The following is a 24,856-nucleotide window of genomic DNA, read 5'->3' as shown; positions in this document are numbered from 1 at the left end:
TTCTTTTTTTATTCAGTTTTTAAGCATACAAATAGCAACAGGCCACATTTGCGGCCGACAACCACCGACTATAACACAGTTGCTGGTGGACATTTACATACAAAAACACAAACAAAAACCATGGATTTAAATCCCCCCTCCCTCCCCCCCAAACAACAAAGCTTTTGCCTAGATATATACTGTCCAAGTTGGCCTCCAACTGGAGGAAGGCACTAGGAGACACCACACCCTCACTGTCCGACAACTTGGGTCGTGATGCTAAATACAGTCCAAAGCATGACCCGGGTCCCCCACCCTCCCCCCCAGCACCAAGAATTTCATAAGAAGAAATAACTCTCCCCCCTACAAGTGACCAGTTATCCTAATGCAGAATTATCAATATTTCTCCTGTATACCAGTCGTATATATTTCCCGTTATGGCCTCATACACCAATATTGATAGCTATAGCTTATCTGTAATTAGTCTGATACCGTATCCACCGATGCCATCCAACCCCCCCCACACCTTGTCAAATTTGGTCAGTGCCCCCCTACTCAAGTAAGTGGCTTTATAAAATGGTACTGCCTTATTAACCAATGCTTTCCAGGATTCCAGGGTTGGGGCTGAGAAACTCTTCCAGGAGAGAATAATCCGCTTTTTGGCATAAAAAAACAATAGGGTAAGAAGAGTTCTAATAGCCCTGGTAGTAGCCAGGGGCTCCACCAGATGCAGTAAGCATACCTCAACTGTCATGGGAATCGAAATAGAGGTGACCGACCTTATGCAGCCTGCTACATCCTGCCAGTATGCTTTGACCTGTAGCCATTCCCAAAAGATATGTATAAAATTCGCTAATTCACCTCCAGCAAGAGGAATGCTGGTTCCCAAACATTCTAGCAAGTCTAGCTGGGGTCAGATAGATCCTGTGCAGGAATTTAAAGTGAATTAGTCTGTCCCTAGTGGAGACCAGGGTCTGAATTGCAATTCCCCATACATCATCCCAGTCATCTCTATCCAACCCCGAGGTTGCAGCCTCCCACGCTTGTCTGCAAGGTTCCAACAGTTTTGTTGTTTCCTGAAAGAGATATCTGTATAGGCTGGAAACCAGCTTAGATAAAGAGTCACTGTGGGTCAGCAGTTCTAAATTACTGGGCTCAAGGTTAAGAGGTTCTCCTCCAAACTGGGATTGAAAGGCATGCCTTAATTGAATGTACCGAAAAAAATGTGTATTTGGTAGTCCATAACGTGATTTCAAGACGTCAAAGGACATTAGGGTGCCATTCGCTACAATGTGATTTAGTGTCTTAATTCCGTATTTTGTCCACACTATCGGATCCAGGTAGTCGAAGAAGTGCTGCAGACTGGGATTCCTCCACAAGGGGAAATTTGGAGAAAATGTATTATGATTAGAAGGCCGGAGCCCCTGAGTCGTGGACCATGCCCTAATTACAGAGCGCATGGAGGGCGTCAGAGGGTAGAGGGCCCGTAAACCCCTATATACCAAGTGGGATAGTGCTTCATATGAACCCACACATGCCGCCTCCAACGACACCGCAGCATCATCCAAAGGTGAGGTCAACCAGCGGTGCGCCACCGTTAATTGGCCAGCTAAAAAATATTTATGGAAATTTGGTACTGCTAGGCCTCCCTCCCCCCACGGTTGCTGTAAGATGGTCAGTTGAATGCGGGGGATTCCTCCCTGCCACAGAAAAGAAGAGATCATACTGTCTATTGACTTGAAGACTGTTTTTGGTATGCACAAAGGACTAGGTCATCTGCATAAAGGGCTGTAGTTTCGGTAAGGGTGCCCACCCTAATACCCTGAATTTGCAATCGCCAGAGGTTTCATGACCAATGCAAATAAGCCCGGTGACAATGGGCACCCTTGTCTGGTGTCTCTGGATACTGGAAAATTGTCAGACACCCCTCCATTTAGGCGGAGTGCTGGCACCGGCTGCTCATAGAGCATTGATATCCATATGAGGAATATAGGACCAAATCCCATGCGTTGAAGTACCTGGGTCATATATCCCCAATCAATGGAGCCTAATGCCTTTTCCAGATCGAAAAACACCAGAGCCCCTCCAGAAGATATCTCCTCATCTATTTGCGTGTGGGTGTACACTCTGCGGATATTAATATCAGTGGCTTTCTTGGGCATAAACCCTGTCTGATCTGGTGATATCAAGTGCTCTAGAATCCTCATCAACATATTGGCAATCATTTTGGTCAAAATTTTGAGGTCGATGTTTAACAGTGCTATGGGCCTGTAGGAGGAGCATAGAAGAAGGTCTTTATCAGGTTTGGGAAGTACACCACATGAGTCTCATACAACGAAGGTGGCAATCTCCCTGCTTCAAAGCATTCTCCATAAAGTTGCAAGAGTCTGGGAGACAACAGTTCCATATACGTTTTGTACCACTCCACTGGTATCCCATCAGGACCCGGAGCTTTACCATTGGGGAAGGAGGCAATGGCCAAAGCCAGTTCTTTAGGAGTAAAAGGAGCTTCCAACTCCGCCGCCACCTCCCCCAGCAGCTCCGGTATCTGAAGGGAGCCCAACAGGTCCGTTAGAACTTGGTCGTCATATTTGGGTATAGCAGTATATAACTCTGAGTAGTACAACACAAAAGCCTGCATAATACCCTCTCCATCTCTCACTAGACTACCTCCAGCTGAGTAAATGCAGGGGATAGCTGTATGTGTTCGGGTATCTGCCGCCAAGTAGGCCAACAGCTTCCCATTCTTATCACCTTTTTCAAATAGTTCCTCAGCCCTTCTCTTAAATGTACATTGTGTATGAGTTTGAAAATGAACCAACAAGGCCCTTCTGGCCATCTGTATCTCCTCCAGGGTGGAGGAGAGTGCATCGGCATGGAGCTTTGCACATTGTAGTTCACGGGCCTGAAGCGCCTCCGATTGTGAATTTTTCTCCACCCTTTGATGGCAGCTATATACGCCCCACGGGTGGATGCCTTGAACGCATCCCAGACCGCGAGCCCACTTGTTGAACCCTCATTGATGTCCCAGTAGTCCTGTATGTGCGGGGAGACCAACGCCTCAACTGAGGTCTCACTCACCCACCCCGAGTGCAGCCTCCAAATTCTACGACTATTGCCTGCGGTTCGGCTCAACATTACCTGTAGGGGGGTATGATCAGAAAGCCCCCCCAGCCAGGTAAACGGCCTTCGCAATCTGTGGCAACAGTGCTGAATTAGCAAAGGCCAGATCAAGACGGGATGAGGAGGCACTGAGGTGGGAAAGGTAAGAGTAACTGCGCTCACCAGGATGTTTCCACTTCCACACCTCCTCCAATGCCGCCGTTTCCGCCCAGTGGCCTAGTTCTAGATTCTGCACCTGAGTGGGGTTAGAGGTGTCTAGCCCATAGTCTAGGATGTTGTTAAAATCACCCACCACAAGCACTTTTAATGGGCCAAAGGTGGCAATCTTCTCTAAAACCAGGTATAGAACCAAATTTTTGAAGGGGGTAGAACATATACATTCGCTATTGCCAGTAACTGAGATTCAATGGCAAGGACCACAATTGCATTTCTCCCATAGGGTTCCGTTATTACATGTTCTATAGCACATGCTAATTTCTTATGTATTAAAATGGCCACTCCCCTGGCATATGAGGAGTGTGTGGATTGTATGGTTCTCTGTACCCAGTTCCTGTTCAGGGATAAAATTTTGTTAACCACTAGGTGGGTTACCTGCAGGAGGATAATATGGGGATTCAGGGATTTGAGGTACTGGAGGACCAATGAACCTTTAAATTTGGAATTTAATCCGCGGACATTCCACAAGATTATTTTGAGATCACTCAAAAAGTGGAGCTATGTATTGGATAAGGACAGGAGTTGTCCGGTAAACTGAGGAGGTCAGTGGGGAGGGACCCGGGCACAGAGAGCAATAAAGCATCACATCACTACAAATGAACAGCATATATCTTGATAGGCAATTTACACCCCCATGTGGTCGCACCAGTGAGGTGAGCCACAGAGGGAAGCATAAAAAACAGTTATTCTTTCCCAACAAAAAACACAAAAGAGAAAAAGTTAAAAAAGGACTTGCAAAAAATAAGAAAAAAAGAAGAGTCACAGAAGAAAACATTCTAAGAACCCAACTCCCTGTTTGCTCCAGGCGAACAGAACCAAAAAAAGAGCAAAACCGCTGGAGAAACTTTATTCCCATCAACTTGGTGAACAAAAAGTGGAACGTTCCAAGAGTCTATCCACTCAAAAAAGGGGGTTCGGGAAGACTTGTAGGTAGTGAAAACATTTAGAACAGTACCTGAAGCTCCTGCAGTGCATGGATGGCAAGTCTCAGAGATTGTCCTATATTGCAGACCGCCAGGGGGACAAAAAATTTTTTGGGGACAACAGGAATCCAAAAGGTGCCGCATCAGCAGGAACCATCACCCCCAGCATCAGTACCACATGAAGGTAAGTATCCTCCGGGCCTAATCCACATGTTTCCATGAGACAGATTCCACCATCGGATCCTAGCATTAGGCGATGGCATCCAGCCACTCAGCCGCCTCTGCAGGGGATTCAAAGGATTTCGCAGCTCCACGATTAAGTACTTTTAGACAGCTAGGATACAGAATGCTATAAATCAGACCTTTCTCCCTCAGGCGTCTGCGGATATCTGTAAAGAAGCATCTTTTCTTTTGCAGTTCTGGCGAGAAATCAGGATACAAATGGATGACTGCATTTTCATGCTTCATTTCAGGGTGCTTGCTGGCCTCCGCCAGGATCAAATCTCTATCCCTGAAATTCAGCAGGCGCACAAGAAATACACGTGGCCACGCACCCGCAGGTCTCCGGCCTGTGGGCACCCTATGCACCCGCTCCACGACATAGACAGGAGATAGATGTTGCAGGCCCAGGAGCTTTTTGAAAAAGGCCTCCGCAAACTCCACAGGGTTAGCATCTTCTTCACCCTCAGGGAGCCCAACCACCTGGACATTATTGCGCCTGAGGCAGTTTTCTGCGTCCTCTGAACGAGCCATTAGAGTTTTGACCTGCTGCTGCAGCTCCCCCACCAATTGTGCCGTGGAGGCCGCCACTGCAGAAATGCGCTGCTCAGTTTCTGTTAAACGGACCCTCATTTTATCCATATCCTACCTTATCAGCCCACATTCGATCGTCAGGGTATCTATTTTCCCCTCCACGGATGACTTACTGTCTGCAATGCCCGCCAGTATCATTGCGGAGGACCGCTCCCCCAGCCGCTCCGATGGTTCCCCCATGACCGTCGGGGACCCCTCCTGACTCGAGGCCTCGATTGCCGCCATCCAGGTGTCTGTCTGTACCGCTACAGAGGCCGGAGAGGATGGTGCTATAGCAAGATGGCCATTGCACGTGTGTTTGGCGATGAGATCCGGGAGATGGAAGTAGCTGCCTTCTTTGCCGATTGCTGTTTCCCGGTCATCGGAAGGACTGGGGGAGCCCCTCAGACCGGGAGAAGGTATTTGCTGAGCAGAGTGGCTTAAAATGAACCAGGTTGAAGATGGACTAGAGTCACAGATGGCAGGAGCTCAGGCCGAACACTTCTGTCCCCTAGCGGGTGCCAAGGAGACAGGAGGGCCACAGGTGATTGCCCGGGTGTATCAAGATATCCACTTCTTACCAGGCTTGATCCTCAATTTCCCCCTTCTGCCGTTTAGTTGGAGTGTCACAGTGGGAGCTGCAGGCAGCGATCAGCCAGCTGCGAGGTCCGATGGCTGTAGCAAGAGGAAACTGGGCTCAGGATGGTCAGGGGGTCCCGTAGTACCTGCTGAGGCCTTCACTGGGTGGAGCAAGATGGCCGCCGAGAGCTAGGCCGGAGCCTCGGCCTGTCCCACAGGCAGCTGCAGGACGAGGGAGCACCGCGATGGGGGCCCGGATGGTGTGGTCGGCAGCAGCTGGAGGAAACCAAGCTCAAGATGTGCAGGGGGGCCAGGAGTACTTGCTGGGGCTGTCGCTGGGTGTAGCAAGATAGCCGCCGCTCCGGAATCTAGGCTGGAGCCGCGGTCCGTCCCTCAGGCAGCTGTAGGATGAGGAGAGGAAACACAGCAATGGTGGACCCGGTCGGGTGGCTGCAGCAGGAGGAGATCAGGCTCAGGGCAGTTAGATGGGTCAGGAGATCTTGCTGGGCCGCCTCTGGGTTAAGCAAGATGGCCGCTGCTCCGGGAGCTAGGTCGGAGCCGCGGTCCATCTCTCAGATGGCTGCAGGCTGAAGAAGTGCTGTGATGGCGACTTCGGGCAGCGCTCCAACAAGCTGGGAGGCTCTGAGGACTGCGAAGGGGGCAAGGCAGGTCTGCTGGAGTCTGAAAACTGAGGATGAGGATCAGGATGGCAGGAGCTATTCACACATGCTTCTGTTCAGCCCAACATCTGGCCACACACTGTTTCTGTTGTCTAACTCCTCAACCTGAGATTGAAGGTGGTTAAAAGAAGCAACCAGGTTCTCATGTTCTTTACTGAGTTTGTTATATGCCAGGGCCAGCTGGTCATGTTTGGTCTCCAAGGTGGAAAGCTTTTGTGAGAGGGTATGTGTAGTTTTAAGTAATCCCAACTGAAATTTATCAACTAATTTACTGAACATAGCCTCTAAGGAGCTTTCCAGATCCTCTTTAGTAAGCTGTCTGTACTCACAGTCCCTCTGCGGAGCAAGATCAGTAGACATGTGCAATTCGTTTCATTCCAAATTCGTTTTTATTTTTTTCCGACAAATTTGTTAATTCGGAAAATCCGAATTAACGAAAACCTGTTTAACAAATTTTTCCGAATATTCGAAAATTTGTAAATTCGTACATTCGTACATTTGCACATTCGTACATTCGCACATTTGTATATTTGAACATTCGTACATTTGTAAATTCGTACATTTTTAAATTCGTACATTTGTACACTCGTACATTTGTAAACTTGTACATTTATAAATTCGTAAATTAGTAAATTCGTAAATTCGTAAATTCATACATTTGTAAATTCGTACATTTGTAAATTCGGAAATGAGTAAATTAGTAAATTCGTACATTTGTAAATTCGTACATTTGTAAATTCGGAAATCTGAAATAATAATTAAATAATAATAACCTAACTATTACTAACTATTAAATTATAGGTATTGGCTCTTAGTGAACATAACAAATACAAATTTATCTGAAGTTATGAATTATCCGAAATAACGAATGCCGTATCCAAACAAATGAAACGTAATGAATTAATAATAATAAATAATAATAATAATAATAAAAAACTTTTTTATTATTATCATTTATTAATATTAATTTGTTACATTCCATTTGTTTAGATGCGACATTCGTTATTTCAGATAATTCGTAACTTCAGATAAATTCGTATTCGTTACGTTCACTAACAGCCAAATTTGAAAGGAAATTACAATACCTATAATTTAATAGTTAGTTACCATTTCAGATTTTTGAATTTCCGGGTTTTCGGATTTTCCAATGTAGAATTTCCAAATTTCCAAAATTTCTAACTTACAAATGTACGAATTTACGAATATATGAATTTCCTAATGTACGAATGTACGAATTTCCGAATTTACAAATTTATGAATGTACGAATGTGCGAATGTACAAATGTACTAATTTACGAATTGAGATCATAAAGAATGACCCAAAAAACGAAAGAAAAAAAAAACAAAAAACGAAACAACAAAAATTAACAAATTTTTTGGCAGTGCGCATGTTTAAAGATCAGACTGCTGAGCCTGAGCAGGAACGGAGGTCTGAAAGGAAGTCGCGCCAGCTTGAGCCATGCTGTTAGTCTTCCTCATCAGAAGCAGATACATTTTCAGGCATTTTGTGAGCACTCAGGCAACCTTTCTCCTGGTTTGTCGGCATGCACAAAGCATTCAGAGAGGGGGTGGTACAGAAATCAGGCAATTACAGCAATCTCCAGCCCCTCAAATCAGCTGATTGTCCCGGTGAAGAACGAAGCCGACTCAATCCATGCAACACATGCGCCCCCACCCTAATGCTATTTGTTTTACACCCCTTGCCTATTAGTCCAGAAAATTGTCATTTTTAATTTGACAGATTTTTCTCCTATTGATTTTAATGAAGTTTGGGTTAAAGTTTGCCAAACCTTGCTCGAACCAAACCCAGGGCAGTTTGGTTTATCATTAGGAAAAGTTCTGGTAATGTTCTCAGGTGGGCTACAGTTAATATATAAAAAATATATATATTTTTGCCTAATGTGAAACAAGCAAAGAAATAAAAAAAAATGAAAGGTAAGAACAATGCTTTAGTGTCTATATATGTTATCCTGCACATACTTTCAGCTGTCATACCTTCTGCACTCCTTTCCTGTAAATATTGTCATATTCACCACACTCCTCTTTAGTACATACTGCCTGCTCTCATATCATGGGCTCTCCTTTTGCTGTACATAATGCCCACTGTCATAGCCTCTGCACTCTTCTTCTCTGTCATACCTCCAATTTTTTTTCCTGTATGTATTGCACCTTGTCAAACCCTTCACACTGCTCTCTTGCATATACTGCCCATCTTCCACACTCCTCTCCTGTACATACGACCCACTGGCATACCCTCCACACTCCTCTCCTGTACATACTGCCCACTGTCATATCCTCCACACTCCTCTCCTGTATTTACTTCCCACTGGCATATCCTCCACTCTCCTCTCCTGTACATACTGCCATCTGTCATACCATCTGCACTCCTCTCCTGTACATAATGCCCACCGTCATACCCTCCACACTCCTCTCCTATACATACTGCCCTCTGCCATATCCTCCACACTCCTCTCCTGTACATACTGTCCACTGTCATACCATCTGCACTCCTCTCCTGTACATAATGCCCACCGTCATACCCTCCACACTCCTCTCCTATACATACTGCCCTCTGCCATATCCTCCACACTCCTCTCCTGTACATACTGCCCTCTGTCATACCATCTGCACTCCACTCCTGTACATGATGCCCTCTGTCATACCCTCCACACTCCTCTCCTGTATATACTTCCCACTGGCATACTCTTCACACTCCTCTCCTGTACATACTGTCCACTGTCATACCCTCCACACTCCTCTCCTGTACATACTGTCCACTGTCATACCTTCCACACTCCTCTCCTGTACATACTGCCCACTGTCATACCCCCTTCACACTACTCTCCTGTGTATATTGTCTACTGTCATACCATCTGCACTCTTCTCCTGTACATACTGCCCACTGTCATACCCTCCACATTCCTCTCCTGTACATACCACCCACTGTCATATCCTCCACACTCCTCTCCTGTACATACTGTCCACTGTCATACCATCTGCACTCCTCTCCTGTACATACTGCCCACTGTCATACCCTCCACACTCCTCTCCTGTACATACTGACCTCTGTCATACCCTCCACACTCCTCTCCTGTACATACTGCCATCTGTCATACCCTCCACACTCCTCTCCTGTACATACTGCCATCTGTCATACCCTCCACACTCCTCTCCTGTACATACTGCCATCTGTCATACCCTCCACACTCCTCTCCTGTACATACTGCCATCTGTCATACCCTCCACACTCCTCTCCTGTACATACTGCCATCTGTCATACCCTCCACACTCCTCTCCTGTACATACTGCCATCTGTCATACCCTCCACACTCCTCTCCTGTACATACTGTCCACTGTCATACTATCTGCATTCCTCTCCTGTACATAATGCCCACTGTCATATCCTCCAAACTCCTCCCCTGTACATACTGCCCTCTGTCATACCATCTGCACTCCTCTCCTGTACATGATGCCCTCTGTCATACCCTCCACACTCCTTATCTAATAGTTTTTTTTAAACTATCAGTGCCCCCCGTTGAGACCACCGTCTGTGGAAGGGAATTCCATACACTTGCCGCTCTTACAGTAAAGAACCCTCTACGTAGTTTAAGGTTAAACCTCTTTTCTTCTCATTTTAATGATTGGCCATGGGTCTTGTTAAACTCCCTTCCGCAAAAAAGATTTTTTCCCTATTGTGGGGTCACCAGTACAGTATTTGTAAATTGAAATCATATCCCCTCTCAAGCGTCTCTTCTCCAGAGAGAATAAGTTCAGTGCTTGCAACCTTTCCTCATAACTAAGATCCTCCAGACCCTTTATTAGCTTTCTTGCGCTTCTTTGTACTCGCTCCATTTCCAATACATCCTTCCAGAGGACTGGTGCCCAGAACTGGACAGCATCCTTTAGGTGCGGCCAGACCAGAGTCTTGTAGAGCGGGAGAATTACTGTTTTATCTCTGGAGTTGATCCCCTTTTTAATGCCAATATTCTGTTTGCTTTGTTAGCAGCAGCTTGGCATTGCATGTCATTGCTGAGCCTATCATCTACTAGGACCCCCAGGTCCTTTTCCATCCTAGATTCCCCCAGAGGTTCTCCCCCCAGTGTATAGATTGCATTCATATTTTTGCCACCCAAATGCATTTTTCTACATTTTTCTACATTGAACCTCATTTGCCATGTAGTTGCCCACCCCAATTTTTTTTCGATCTCACCTACTATGTAACTATTCTATTCATCACATAGAATTTGAATCGGCAGATTATTTTTTGTTCGATCCGAATTCTAATCATCCAGAAAATTTTGATATTTGAAAGCAAATAAACAAAACACATTTTAACACATTTCAGCACTATTTCATTACTATTTCATTTGGAGATTTGAATACATCTGAATCTCTGAATAACCAAAAATGTGTCCAAACTTGTATTCGGACCGAAAAAATTGCACATGTCTAATTTGCACAAGCAGATTAAAATCACTAAAGCGATCCCTTGGTAGACAATGATATTCCAATAAGTCAGATTATCATCTACCAAAGGCATTCTTTCCATTGTATTTCCCTTGAAATTACCTTTCATATTGGTTGAATTGGATGAAACACTGACCTGTCTATGGCCAGATCAATGCCAAAGCCACCTCTCATTAAAATGAGCAGAAAATAATTCATCTTCTGACGTTTATGTTTTTCCCCTCCTCACCTCCCGCACTCCAGTGTGTTAGCATTTAAGCAATTTGTCAGCCAGCATTGTAATAAAGGTGGCAGGTGGAAAACCAGACCAAGAGAGGACTGGTCAGAAAGTAAACTAGAGCTTGTTTACCCTAACTACACTATTGTAAAGAATAAGGAAGTGAAAATGGTTTAAAATCATAAACACAAAATTGTGTTCTTCACAGATCAGTGAGAGAGAGATCTGATGAATATCTTCCACTCTGCCAGGATGGGGATGCTCACTGTACTCATTCTCATAACCACAGGTAAGTAGCTCACCTAAAAAGTCTTGCCTGACCTAAGGTCTCATGAAGGGCTGCCAAACAAAAAGTTGAGCAAAGAAAATTGGGGCCACAATGAATTCCCTTTTATAATATCTGGGAACTTTCTGTCTTTCTATGCTGACTTGGAGATTCCTGAGATCATTGTAATTAAGGATTAGTGGAGTGATTTCAGATAAAATTATTTTGCTACAAAATTACTCATTCTGCTCTTGGTGAAATTTTGCTGGTGTGGAAATTTTGTCCCTTAATGCCCCGTATACACGGTCAGAATTTCCAAAAACAAATGTTCGATGTGAGCTAGTTGTCCGAAATTCCAACCGTGTGTAGGTTCCATCGGACATTTTTTGTCGGAATTTCCGACAAAAAAAATGTGAGATCTGGTTCTCAAATTTTCCGACAACAAAATTCGTTGTCGTAAATTCCGATTGTGTGTGTACACAATTCCGATGCACAAAATTCCACGCATGCTCGGAATCAAGCAGAAGAGCTGCACTGGCTATTGAACTTCATTTTTCTCGGCTAGTTGTACTTGTTGAACCGCGTTCTTGGCGATCACCATTTCCGACAACATTTGTGCAAACATGTGTATGCAAGACAACTTTGAGCCAACATCCGTCGGAAATAAATCCAGGATTTTGTTGTCGGAATGTCCGATCGTCTATACGTGGCATTAGCCTAGAGCAAATAAATTGCTAGAAAATAAGACAATCTACTCCTTTACTTTTTATATAGAAGATTTGAAGATTCCTGATTCCATTTGTAACTTGGTATGAACCGAGTGATTGATTTACTACAGAATTATGAATTTTGCCCTCGGCAATGTTTTGCGAAAGTGGGAACAATCAATTTTGTCTATTGAGCTGCTTAGGCAAAACTCACTACAAAATATGACAAGCTAGTCTTTCCTTTTATGTCTTTAGAATCTGCCTTTTTTTTTTTTTTTTGTAATAGTCTTTTTTTTTTTTTTAGTATTTGTTTTTTCTCCTTTTTTCTCCTTTTGTAATAGTAATTTTTTATTTTATTTTTGTATTTGTTTTTTTCTCTTTTTAGTGTGTATTTTATCTCTATTTGTATAAGTCCCTTTATTATTTAAATCTGTTTTGGTACAAGCACAAGTGCAGGATAGTTATATTATCACCTTTCCTATTGACTCCAATGCATTTTGCTACAAAGTAAATTTTAGGGAAATAAATCAGTTTCTCTCATCTCTAAATGTAACATCTGCACAGGGAGATGTTAACATATAATAGAAGGAAAGCTTTATAGTCTTGACTTTAACAGAAGACTTGGGCAACACCTTTCTTTGCATCATGTCTCAGAAAATGGGGCATCGTTTTCTGCACCGCAGAATAGAAAAGACTTATGCCCCGTACACACGATCGGACTTTCCGACAACAAAACTGTGGAATTTTGTTCGAAGGTTGTTGGCTTGTCTTGCATACACACGGTCACACAAATGTTGGCCAACAATTACGAATGTAGTGATGTACAAGACGTACACTGAGCCGATAAAAAGGAAGTTCAATGCGATATCTCCATTATGAACACTAGTTTTACAAGACCGAGTGCTTCCGGCTCCTACTTGATTCCAAGCATGCGTGAATTTTTTTACATCGGACTTGTGTACACCCGATCGGAAAGTCCGACAGCAAATTTTTGTTGGCAGAAAATTTGAGAACCCGCTAGCCAAAATTTGTTCGCGGAAAGTCTGACAACACATGTTCGATGGAGCATACACATGGTGGGACTTTCAGCCAACAAGCTCACATTCAACATTTCCCGTCGGAAACTCTGATCATGTGTATGGGGCATTAAAAGACTTGAAGAGGGTTTAGTGACCAATAACCAAATTTAAGGGATATAAACATTTTTTAGATACTTTCTGAAAAAGTTTCCAAAAGCAACTAATAATATTAATATAATTATAACTAATTCAGGAAAGTAGAGCAATATATTTGGTTGAGGACATTGAAGTGATTGCTCTTGTTTTGTTTGTTTTTTTCCTTCTGTGTGGGACAAATTTAACAATAGATGCCAGCCAGGAGGATTTGGTTGGCTTCCTGTGGACCAAAACTACTGACATTAGAGATTAAATATAATAGAAAAAAACAAAGCAACAGGCGTCTCTTAGTAAGACTGTTTGAAATTTAATAGCCAAATGCATTAAAACACTCACATGTAAGTATCTGTTATCAGGCACAGGGGAGTCCAGTGTAGTCACATTCGATCTCTGCAATCAGGATGGTACTGTGTTCTGTTTGTCCATGCAGCCAGCATCCTGTTCCACAGGAGACTAGCGGTATTTGGGCGGGTTTCCAGAGCGAGGCTTGAAGCACAGTCGGACAATCACAGAGAGGGCTGGAGGGCAGAGTTCAATGAGGTGACTGTACTGCCATAAAGTGACGCGTTTCCGAGCATGCGCACCAAGGGAATACACGAGGTGTGCGCTCCTTTCTCATGCTTGAGAAAGGAGTGCATCCCCCTTTAAATCGGTGGTCGGTGTAGAAGTGTCACCTTACATTGGTGGTCAGTACAAATCTCCTCGACAATGGTTGTCAGTGCAAATTCTCCCGTACATGAAGGTCATTGTATATTCCCCCTTACACTGGTAGTTGGTGTAAATGCTCTAATTACATTGGTGTCAGTGTAGAAATCCCTCTTTCCTATTGGTGGGTGGTGTAAAATCCCCTGTTATATGGTGGTCAATGCAAAATCCCCCTCACATTGATGTTCAGTGTAAATCCCCCCTCACATTGGTAGTCATTGTAAATTCCCCATTAGAATCCTCCACTATATACTTGCTAAAGATCTTCAGATTTGCTCTACAAGATTCAGAATTTGCCACAGTGTATTGCCTCCTAACTAATCCCATCCCCCCACCACTGTTACTGATCCCATCAACCCCCCCAGCATTGCCACTGACCACCACCCCCCCCAGCATTGCCACTGATCCCAGGAGTGCTAGGATTCCTAGGAGTTTTCTGTTTATTGATGGGTCCCCTCACCTCCCCAGTCCATGGTGTGCAGGCAGTGAGTAGATGATGTGCTGTAACCTTTGACAAAAAAATCAGTGAGCATTAATACCGTGCACTAACTTTTTGCAACCAATCATTGAGTGGTAATAATATGCAGTAACCTCTAGGAACCATTTAGTGAGTGGCATAGATGTCTAGTAACCTCTAGCAATCAATCAGTGAGCAGTATTGATGTACAGTAATTTCTAGCAACCAATTAACAACCAGAAGTCATGTGCTGTGAAAATAAACAGTAAGCCATAATGTGTGCTGTATCCTCTAGCAGCCAGTCAGTGAGCGTTAATGATACACTGTAACCTCTGGCAACCAATCGCAATAGCTGCCTGATCTTATTCAGTAAACTGATTTTGAGTCTAGCTGCTATTTATTGTATGTTTCAAAGCATGTGGAGAGCGAAATTGCACAGAAGAGGGGGCCCAAGAAAATGTTTGCCCGGGGTCCTGTCAATATTAAAGACGGCCCTGACTATAACCTGCACCGCTACCCATTGTTGTTTTTTCCTATATTAAATATAATAGACATCTGTCTTTTGTCACCTTAATGATAAAGCTTCAGAGTCTGTAGAAGTGGTGATAATAGTATGTGCACTACTATAGTTGTGTGAGTAACTCTAAAAAGAAAAAGAAGGATGCCGACAAAAAGAAACAGTGGTTGGGAGAGTTGTTTATGGCTTATGCTGTGTATACATGACCGGACTTTCGACGGACTGAATCACGTCGGACTTTTCGACGGACTTTGGACGGACTTCCGTTGAATCAGACTTGTCTACACACAATCACACCAAAATCAGACGGATTCGACCGTGATGGCGTATGACCGGACTAGAATAAGGAAATTGATAGCCAGTAGCCAATAGCTGCCCTAGTATCGGTTTTCGTCTGGACTAGCATACAGACGAATGGATTTTTCGACCGGACTGGAGTCCGTCAGAAAGATTTGAAACATGTTCTAAATCTAAAGTCTGTCACGTTTTCGACAGAAAAGGTCCGATGAAGCCCACACATGGTCGAATTGTCCAACGGATTCGTTCCGTCGGACAAGTTTGGTCGAAAAGTCCGGCTGTGTGTACACGGCATTAGAAGCTGATCAGAGAGCTTTCAGTGGTTAATATAGCAGAGAAAAAAAGAATGTTCTGCTTACATCTCTTGACGTACTGACATATCATACCAATACTCTCCACAAAGAGAGTTGAACCCAGGATACCATTAAATGAAATTAATTTTTGACTCGACACTTACATTTTATGTTTCAATGGTTTTTATTGAAAGTTTTCAAAACATTTTTATCACATCTGTTACTGCTTATTGCTCCAATTCAGAAAAGGATTATATGAAAACACAGCCGAATAACATTTACGTAATCTCAAAGATAACTATGAATATCCCCTGGTTTTCCCATCCCTCCACTACTCTCCAGTCTCCATACAGGAGGGGGAGGAAGGGAGAAGACCAAGACCATAGGCAATTCCAGAAAAAGGAAAAGGAGAAGAATGAAAGTAATGCTGTGTACACACGACCAGACTTTTCGATAGCAAAGGTCCGACGGAACGATTCCGGCGGACAATCCGATCGTGTGTGGGCTTCATCGGACCTTTGCTGTCGAAAAATGAGACGGACTTTAGATTTGGAACATGTTTCAAATCTTTCCGAGGGACTCGAGTCTGGTCGAAAAATCCTTTTGTCTGTATGCTAGTCCGACGGACTAAAACCGACGCTAGGGCAGTACGTCATCACGTTCGAAACGATCGGACTTTGGTTTGATCGTGTGTAGGCAAGTCCGATTCATTGGAACTCCGTTAAAAAGTCCTTCGGAGTTCCGTCCGACGAAAAATCCGGTCGTGTGTACACGACATAAGAAGAAAAGAATATCAGAGAGGGAAGTGCACTCCCTAAGATTAATTTAATCAATCCCTGAGATCTCACAAGGGGTCAGACAAATATTTAATCCATGGTTCCCAGATCTTATCAAATAGGGCTTGTTTGTCCTGTAGGATCGCTGAAAGGCATTCATTTACCATGATCCATGACAACTTGTTTTTTACCAAGTCGAAAGGTATCGTGGGCATCTTCCATGATCTGGCAATTGCTATTCTGGCTGCCATAAAGATAAAGGCTACAAGTTTCCCTGTCTGTTTAGGTGTGCCTTCTACTGGGTGTCCCAGAAGAGCTTGCTGCGGTGATTTAATTAAATTCACCTGTGTAAGTGAGAAGATAAAATTATAGAGGGGGATCCAAAAACGTTTTGACACTTACATTTTAATTATTACAATGTATTTACAGTAATTTAGCTTTTATGATTCAGTATTCTTTTTGTTTTTTAATTTCCCCTTTTTTATGTGCACATATTTAATTGCCTTTGTGTACTATCAATCTATTTTTTTTTATTTCAATCAAACAATAAGAAAAAATAATGCAGATAATGAAGGGCCATTTTTTATTTTATTTTTTGTTTCATAAAGCTTTCATCGAAAATGGCATAATATACAGAAAACAGAGATATAAACAGAATATGGACACAATAGTGATGCACAAAAAAAAAAAATAATCAAACATAGGGATCCAAATAGGTGCTCATTTGCAGAAAATTTAGCTACAAAAAAGACATTCCACTGGGAGTAGCAGAGGGCCTAAGGGTAATTGAGTGTTATGCCCCGTACACACGATCGGACTTTCCAACAACAAAACTGTGGATTTTTGTTCGAAGGATGTTGGCTCCAACTTGTCTTGCATAAACACGGTCACACAAATGTTGGCCAACAATTATGAATGTAGTGACGTACAAGACGTATGTGATGTCTCCATTACGAACGCTAGTTTTACAAGACCGAGCGCTTCCGGCTCGTACTTGATTCCGAGCATGCGTGGACTTTTGTGCGACAAACTTGTGTACACATGATCGGAAAGTCCGACAACAAACATTTGTTTGTGGAAAATTTGAGAACCTGCTAGCCAACATTTGTTGTCGGAAAATCCGATCGTGTATACGCGGCATAAGACCATAGGTCTGTAGATGTGGGAACTAAACCCTATATGTCTACCTCACCCAGAGCAATCAGAACTCCAATGGAAGCGTAAGCAAGTACGTCTAGAGTTCTCATTTTGAGACAGGAAATGAGAAGAGGCCCAGAGGGATAGAAAGAAGATGTGAGAAAGAGAGAAAAAAAAGGGAGGAAGGGTGGAGAGTGTGGAAGAGGGGATGGGGGGGTAAGGTGGAGAGACTAAGGAATATATATAAGCCACCAGCAGCTGATTGAACACTAGAATAAGGGCCTCCAAAGAGCTACAGAGGGCAGAAGGAGGTATTCTCCAGTAAACTATGAGAGGCCATTTTTAGCACAAGAACAAGTCTATTATACTTTTATATAGTTGAAGAAAATTTCCATAACCCTCACCAATTTAGCCCTTTTGCTACCAGAGCTGTTTTTTGCACATGTTTAAAAAATATATTTTTAGGCCTGAAGACCACGTAAAACCCCCTAAAACATTATATATTTTTTCTGAAAGCAGAGACCCTGGAGAATAAAAAAAGGTAAATCCATTTTTTTTATGTGACATGTGCACTGCCAAAAATTTTGTTCGTTTTCGTTTTAGTTTCATTCTTTTTTTTTTTTTCCGTTTTCCGGGTCATTCATTATGATCGCAATTAATAAATTCATACATTCGTAAATTCATAAATTGGTAAATTCGTAAATTCATAAATTAGAAAATTCGGTAATTTGGAAATTCAAAAATCTGAAATAATAACTATTAAATTATAGGTGTTGTAATTTCCTTTCAAATTTGGCTGTTAGTGAACCTAACGAATACGAATGTATCCGAAGTTTCAAATTATCCAAAATAATTAATGCCACGTCTAAACAAATGGAACGGAACAAATTAATAAATATTAATGTTATAATGTTTATTATTATTAATTCATTACGTTCCATGCGTTTAGATACGGCATTCGTTATTTTGGATAATTCATAACTTGGGATAAATTTGTCTTTGTTACATTCACTAACAGCCAAATTTTAAAGGAAATTACATTATCTATAATTTAATAGTTAGTAATAGTTAAGTTATTATTAGTTAATTATTATTTCAGATTTCCGAATTTACAAATTTACGAATTTACGAACTTAAGAATTTACGAATGTACAAATTTACAAATTTACTAATGTACAAATGTACTAATTTACAAATTTACAAATATTCGCAAAAATTTGTTAAACGGGTTTTCATTAATTCAGATATTTCCGAATTAACCAATTTGTCGAAATTCGTTAAACTAATTTGAAACAAAACGAATTGCACATGTCTAGTAACCATCCTCACCAATCAGCGTACAGCTCTGTTTCCGAGGTCTGGGTGGGACTGCACCCTCTGCCTGACATGTGCCGAAGGTTCTCCGCTGGATGGGACTTGTGTTTAGACTGATGAGCCTGTAGGGTTGATTTACAAAGACTGGAGAGTGCACAATCTGGCGCAGCTGTGCATGGTAGCCAATCAGCTTCTAACTTCAGCTTGTTTAATTCAGCTTTGACAATAAAACCTGGAAGCTGATTTCTATGCAGAGCTGCACCAGATTTTGCACTCCCTAGTTTTAGTAAATAAACCCCAATGTGTCTTCTTGCAGATTCCTGGATGTTCGGTTTCCTACCTACAGAGGAGAGCGGAGGACTGTGCACAAAGCCTGTAACATAGTATACAATGTGAATGCATTTGTTTTTATTTGTGTGTTTTAGGAAAGCATACTACACCAAGGAGCTTGTGCTCCCTCTCTCCACTTTTGTTTTTGGTACACATATACAATTCATTACACTGCTTTCGGTAAAATATAAAAAAATGAGGTTGGGCAGAGTAAAGAGATACCCAACTAGGGGTACCACCTGTCCAGGATTCACCCGCACAGTTCGGGTTTTGATTCATGTGTCCGGGTTTCAGACCACCTGAAACCCGGTCACATTAATCAGACCAGACTCTGGCTTCCCAGCAGGGTTGCTGTCTGTAGTTGTCTAAGCCAAGAGTGTAATCTGTTCTCAGTGTTCCCCCTTAAATCAGGGTTCCCAGAGCATCCCTTAGGTCAGAGTCCCCAGAGATCTCCCTTACATCAGAGTCTGCAGAGTCCCCCCTTTCAAAGTCCTTTCTTGTATTAAGAGAGGTATGGACTCTAGAGAGAGAGATATCATTTTGCCCCTGTTGAAATCATTAGTAAGATCTCATATGGAATATGCAGTTCAGTTTTGGGCACCAGCTCTCAAAAAGGATATCGGGGAACTGGAGAAAGTGCAGAGAAGGGCAACCAAACTGATAAGAGGCCTGGAGGAGCTCAGCTATGAGGAAAGATTAGAGGAACTGACTTTATTCTCTCTTGAGAAGAGGAGATTAAGGGGGGATATGATCACCATGTACAAATATATAAGGGGTCCATATAGTGAACTTGGTGTTGAGTTATTCACTTTACGGTCAACACAGAGGACAAGGGGGCACTCTTTACGACTGGAGGAAAAGAGATTTCATCTCCAAATACGGAAAGGTTTCTTCACAGTAAGAGCTGTGAAAATGTGGAATAGACTCCCTCCAGAGGTGGTTCTGGCCAGCTCAGTAGATTGCTTTAAGAAAGGCCTGGATACTTTCCTAAATGTACATAATATAACTGGGTACTAACATTTATAGGTAAAGTTGATCCAGGGAAAATCCGATTGCCTCTTGGGGGATCAGGAAGGATTTTTTCCCCCTGCTTTAGCAAATTGGATCATGCTCTGCTGGGGTTTTTTTGCCTTCCTCTGGATCAACTGTGGGTATAGAATTGGGTCTATTGGATTGTACAATATTTTTTTTTTTTTTTAACTGGATGGACTTGTGTCTTTTTTCAACCTGACTAACTATAGTGTAAGGAAACTCTGCAAGTTCAGATGTAAAAGGGAAACTCTGCGGCTTCAGGTTTAAAAGGGGAACTCTGTGTCCTCTGATGTAAGAGGGGACTCTTGTGATTTACTTAATATGATTATAAATGTTTATTTAATCACAAAATATATGTACTGCATAGTATATGCTGTAAAAAAAAAAAAATTGCTGTGCGCCATTAAAGTGTTTAGGTTTGACTTGAAGAAAAGGTGGCAACCCTATACCTAACACATACACCATGTACACAGGTTGAACTGGATGGACTGGTGTCTTTATTCAGCCTCACCAGCTATGTAACTATGTACTGTTACTATTATGGCTATTATTATGGCCCTAGAATTATTGCTCTAACTCTGGTGTTATGCAACATGTATAGTGACACTGATGTTTTCATGTGTAGGCACCTCCACAACTTTATTGTTTTTTTACACTTTTTTAAGTTTTTTTTTTGTTTACTAAACAATTTATTATCATAATTTTGCTGTGTCAGGTTCTCTTTAATTAGATGTATCTATAATGGTAGAGAAGGGCTGGCTGAGATGTCAAGCTTGTCATAGAGTCAGATTTAAATACCGAGCTGTCACATGGGCAGCCGCTCCATGACAACTTACAACTCATAATGCTGAGCAAACACAGAGAGAGGTGAGACGGAGGAAAGCCCATCACTGAGTCAGATAACAATGATCTGCAGATTCCTGGTAACCGGTGACATTTATAAGGCTAGGTTCAATCTAGACATGTGCAATTTGTTTAGTTCCAAACTCGTTTTTTAACGAATTTTGACAGATTTGTTAATTAAGAAAATTCCAAATTTCCAAATTTTTCAATTTCCGAAATCTCCGTATTTCTGAATTTCCGAAATTACCAAATTTACAAATTTCCGAAATTACGAATTTCCAAAATTATACATTTCTGAATTTCCGAAATTATGAATTTCCGAAATTATGAATTTCCGTAATTACGAATATCCAAATTTCTGAATTTCCGAAATTATGAATTTCCGAATTTTGAATTTTTCAATTTCTGAAATTTCCAAATTGATTTGCCCAAATTATGAATTCCCAAATTTTCAAATTTCCGAAATTTACGTATTTCTGAATTTCCAAAATTTCCAAATTTATGAATTTCAGAAATTATGAATTTCAGAAATTACAAATTTCTGAATTTCCGAAATGATGAATTTCTGAATTTCCGAATTTCAATTTTTTTAATTTCCGAAAATTCAGAAATTCAGAAATTTCCAAATTTCCGAAATTTCCGAATTTCTGATTTTCCCAAATTATGAATTTCCAAATTTTCAAAATAACAAATTTCTAAATTTCCAAATTTCGAATTTTTGAATTTCCGAAATTATGAATTTCCGAATTTTGAATTTTTCAATTTCCGAAATTTCCAAATTGATTTGCCCAAATTATGAATTCCCGAATTTTCAAATTTCCGAAATTTACGTATTTCTGAATTTCCAAAATTTCCAATTTTATGAATTTCAGAAATTATGAATTTCAGAAATTACGAATTTCTGAATTTCCGAAATGATGAATTTCTGAATTTCCGAATTTCAAATTTTTTAATTTCCGAAAATTCAGAATTTCCGAAATTTCCAAATTTCCGAAATTTCCGAATTTCTGATTTTCCCAAATTATGAATTTCCGAATTTTCAAAATAACAAATTTCCAAATTTCCGAATTTCGAATTTCTGAATTTCTGAATTTCCGAATTTTGAATTTTTAAATTTCCGAAATTTCCAAATTGATTTGCCCAAATTATGAATTTCCGAATTTTTGAATTTCCGAAATTTACGTATTTCTGAATTTCCAAAATTTCCAAATTTACGAATTTCCGAAATTATGAATTTCAGAAATTACGAATTTCTGAATTTCCGAAATGATGAATTTATGAATTTACGAATTTCAATTTTTTTAATTTCCAAAAATTCTGAATTTCCGAAATTTCCAAACTTCCGAAATTTCCGAATTTCTGATTTTCCCAAATTATGAATTTCCGAATTTAGAATTTCCGAAATTACGAATTTCAGAATTTCCGTATTTCGATTTTCAGAATTTCCGAAAATACGAATTACAAATTTCCAAATTTCCGAAATTACGAATTTTCGTATTTACGAATTTACGAATTTACAAATTTATGAAAAAAGCAAAAAAATGAATGAAACGAAAACGAAAACAAACTATTTTTTTGTCAGTGCACATGTCTAGTTCAATCTAGGGCAGTGTGATTTTGATTTGATTTTCAATGTGATTTTGTGGTGCAGTGCAGAGCAACTTGGTGCATTTTTTATACATCTTTTAATGTGTGTTACTACTGCGACCCATTGCTGCTGTCAGCCAGGAGGGAAGAGTCATTGGTTGTCAAGGAGCCAGCTCCTGCTGGCTTCTTAACAACCATGAGTCATCCCTGATGTCAGCAGGGGAAGCTTTTTAATGGGATATGAATTTTTAACCACATAACCACTTTCCGACTGGCAGGCGTACATATACGGTGGCAGGTTGGCTCCCCTGCGCTAATTGCCGTACATGTACGTTGACTCCTTTAAAAAACACAGCAGGCACGCGTGCTTGTGCCCGCTGCACAGCAGTGGACCCAAAGCGATGTCCGATGGCCACCCGCGATTATGGGCATGAAAGCCAGCATAGGGATTTGTGTGTGTAAACTCACAAATCCCCGTTCTGACAGGGAAGGAGAGACAGATCTACTGTTGCTAGTAATTAGGAACAGCAATATGTATCCTCCTCCAGTTAGTACACTGCCCCCACAGTTAGAAACACACATGAGGGAAAACATTTAATCCCTTGATCGCCCCCTAGTGTTAAAGCGGGGGTCCACCTATCTATCGTTTTGTTTTTTTTTAGTTCATTCACAAACTTTTCTTCTCAGCATTACATACTCACATATTGTGTGTAATATCTCCGCCTGTGTCAGATTTCGTTGAAAAGAATAACTTATATTATTCACTGCAGGCGGTTTCCATCTTCATTGTGGGCATTTGAAGCCCACAAGCATTTATTTCCTGGATGTGGTGAATGCTGTGCTCCCAGCATTCACCGCTCATTCCCGCACATGCTCAGTGGCATCCTGGGAAGCCTGAGACTAGCTCCCAGGAGTCTGGGAGAGGCTAGAAACACGCCTACTCCCGCGGGAGGAGAACCAGGAAGTGCAAAGAAGAATAGAAAAATAAAAGGTAATTACGGCAATTTAAATTTTTTTAAACGGCATATCAGCATCTAGGCAAGGAAGAGAATACATACAGATATTGTTCAAAATTTGGATGGAACCCCGCTTTAACTTCCTCCCTGCCAGGGACATTTATACAGTAATCAGTGCATTTTTATAGTACTGATCGCTTTATAATTGTCAATGGTCCCAAAAATGTGTCAAAAGTGTCCGATCTGTTCGCCGCAATGTCGCAGTCCTGCTAAGAATTGCAGATCGCCACCATTACTAGTAAAAAAAAAAATAATAAAAATTAATAATAATAAATCTATCCCATAGATTGTAGACGCTATAACTTTTTGCGCAAACCAATCAATATATGCTTATTGCAATTTTTTTACCAAAAATATGTAGAATATATATTGGCCTAAACTGATGAATAAATTAGTTAAAAAAAATGGGGGATATTTATTATAGCAATAGGTAAAAAAATATAGTTTTTTGTTTTTTTCAAAATTGTCAGTCTTCTATTGTTTATAGCGCAAAAATATAAAAAACGCAGAGGTGATAAAATACCACCAAAAGAAAGCTCTATTTGTGGGATAAATAAAGGCGTCAATTTTATTTGGGTACAACGTCGCACGACCGCGCAATTGTCAGTTAAAGCGACGCAGTGCCGAACCGTAAAAAAATGGCCCGGTCAGGAAGGGGGGTAAATCCTTCCGGGGCTGAAGTGATTAAACACTGAATTGGGGACATTAAAAAGAAATAAAATAAAATAAAATGTGATTGGGTTTGGAGTTAATGTGTATGTGGCTGAAATGTGTGTCTCCAAAATCTCTTACGCCAAATAAATCCTGAGGATTTTTATCCCCTGAAAGATGATATACCAATAAATATGTTTTCATTTTTTGTGTGTATTATTTATATATATATTTTATTATGGAAGCTAAACAAATTCAACTTTTTTTGCTTGTCTCAGCCGGCAATGCTTTCGGTGCTGCAGATTTTTCAGTATGCGGTTCCCCGTCGGTGTCCAGTCGGATAGTTGGTGGTACAGATTCATTGGATGGGAAGTGGCCCTGGCAGGTCGCTGTTATAGATACAGAATCAAATGGAGCATATTTATGTGGAGGCTCCCTGATCTCACCGGAGTGGGTTATGACGGCAGCACATTGCATCCATCAGTGAGTATAACATGTTACCTTTATAAACCAATTCTTCCATCAAACACCAATCATTCTGCTTTTGGAAAAATGTTTCTAAAAATCAGTCATGGACATTATTGAATCCAGTGTTCATCTTTTATAAAGTGTTTATAAAGTGTCCACTTTAAAACTGTCAGGTGTGACTCACTGATCATCATTAATTTATTTATTTTTATTTATTACAGGTACTTAAATAGTGCCATCAATTTATTCAGTGCCTTATATTGGTTACATTGATTGGTTTACATCACCAAAAAGCCCTTTTATGAATTCT

At 41.2% G+C, this 24,856-nt stretch overlaps 1 protein-coding gene across 1 annotated transcript in view; it reads left to right on the top strand.

The window, feature by feature from the left end:
• The window catches only part of LOC141147933 (transmembrane protease serine 9-like), a 441,310-nt gene that overhangs the window by 393,484 nt on the left and 22,970 nt on the right, over positions 1–24,856 (top strand). The window contains exon 3 of the mRNA XM_073635092.1: positions 24,390–24,561. Within this exon, the coding sequence (XP_073491193.1) occupies positions 24,390–24,561 (172 nt within the window). The remainder of the gene's footprint in view (positions 1–24,389; positions 24,562–24,856) is intronic.

The sequence above is a fragment of the Aquarana catesbeiana genome, linkage group LG06, assembly GCF_042186555.1.
Source record: "Aquarana catesbeiana isolate 2022-GZ linkage group LG06, ASM4218655v1, whole genome shotgun sequence".
Lineage (NCBI taxonomy): Eukaryota > Metazoa > Chordata > Amphibia > Anura > Ranidae > Aquarana > Aquarana catesbeiana.
Note: the sequence above shows the minus strand (reverse complement) of the source record. Positions and strands in the feature narration are given on the sequence as shown.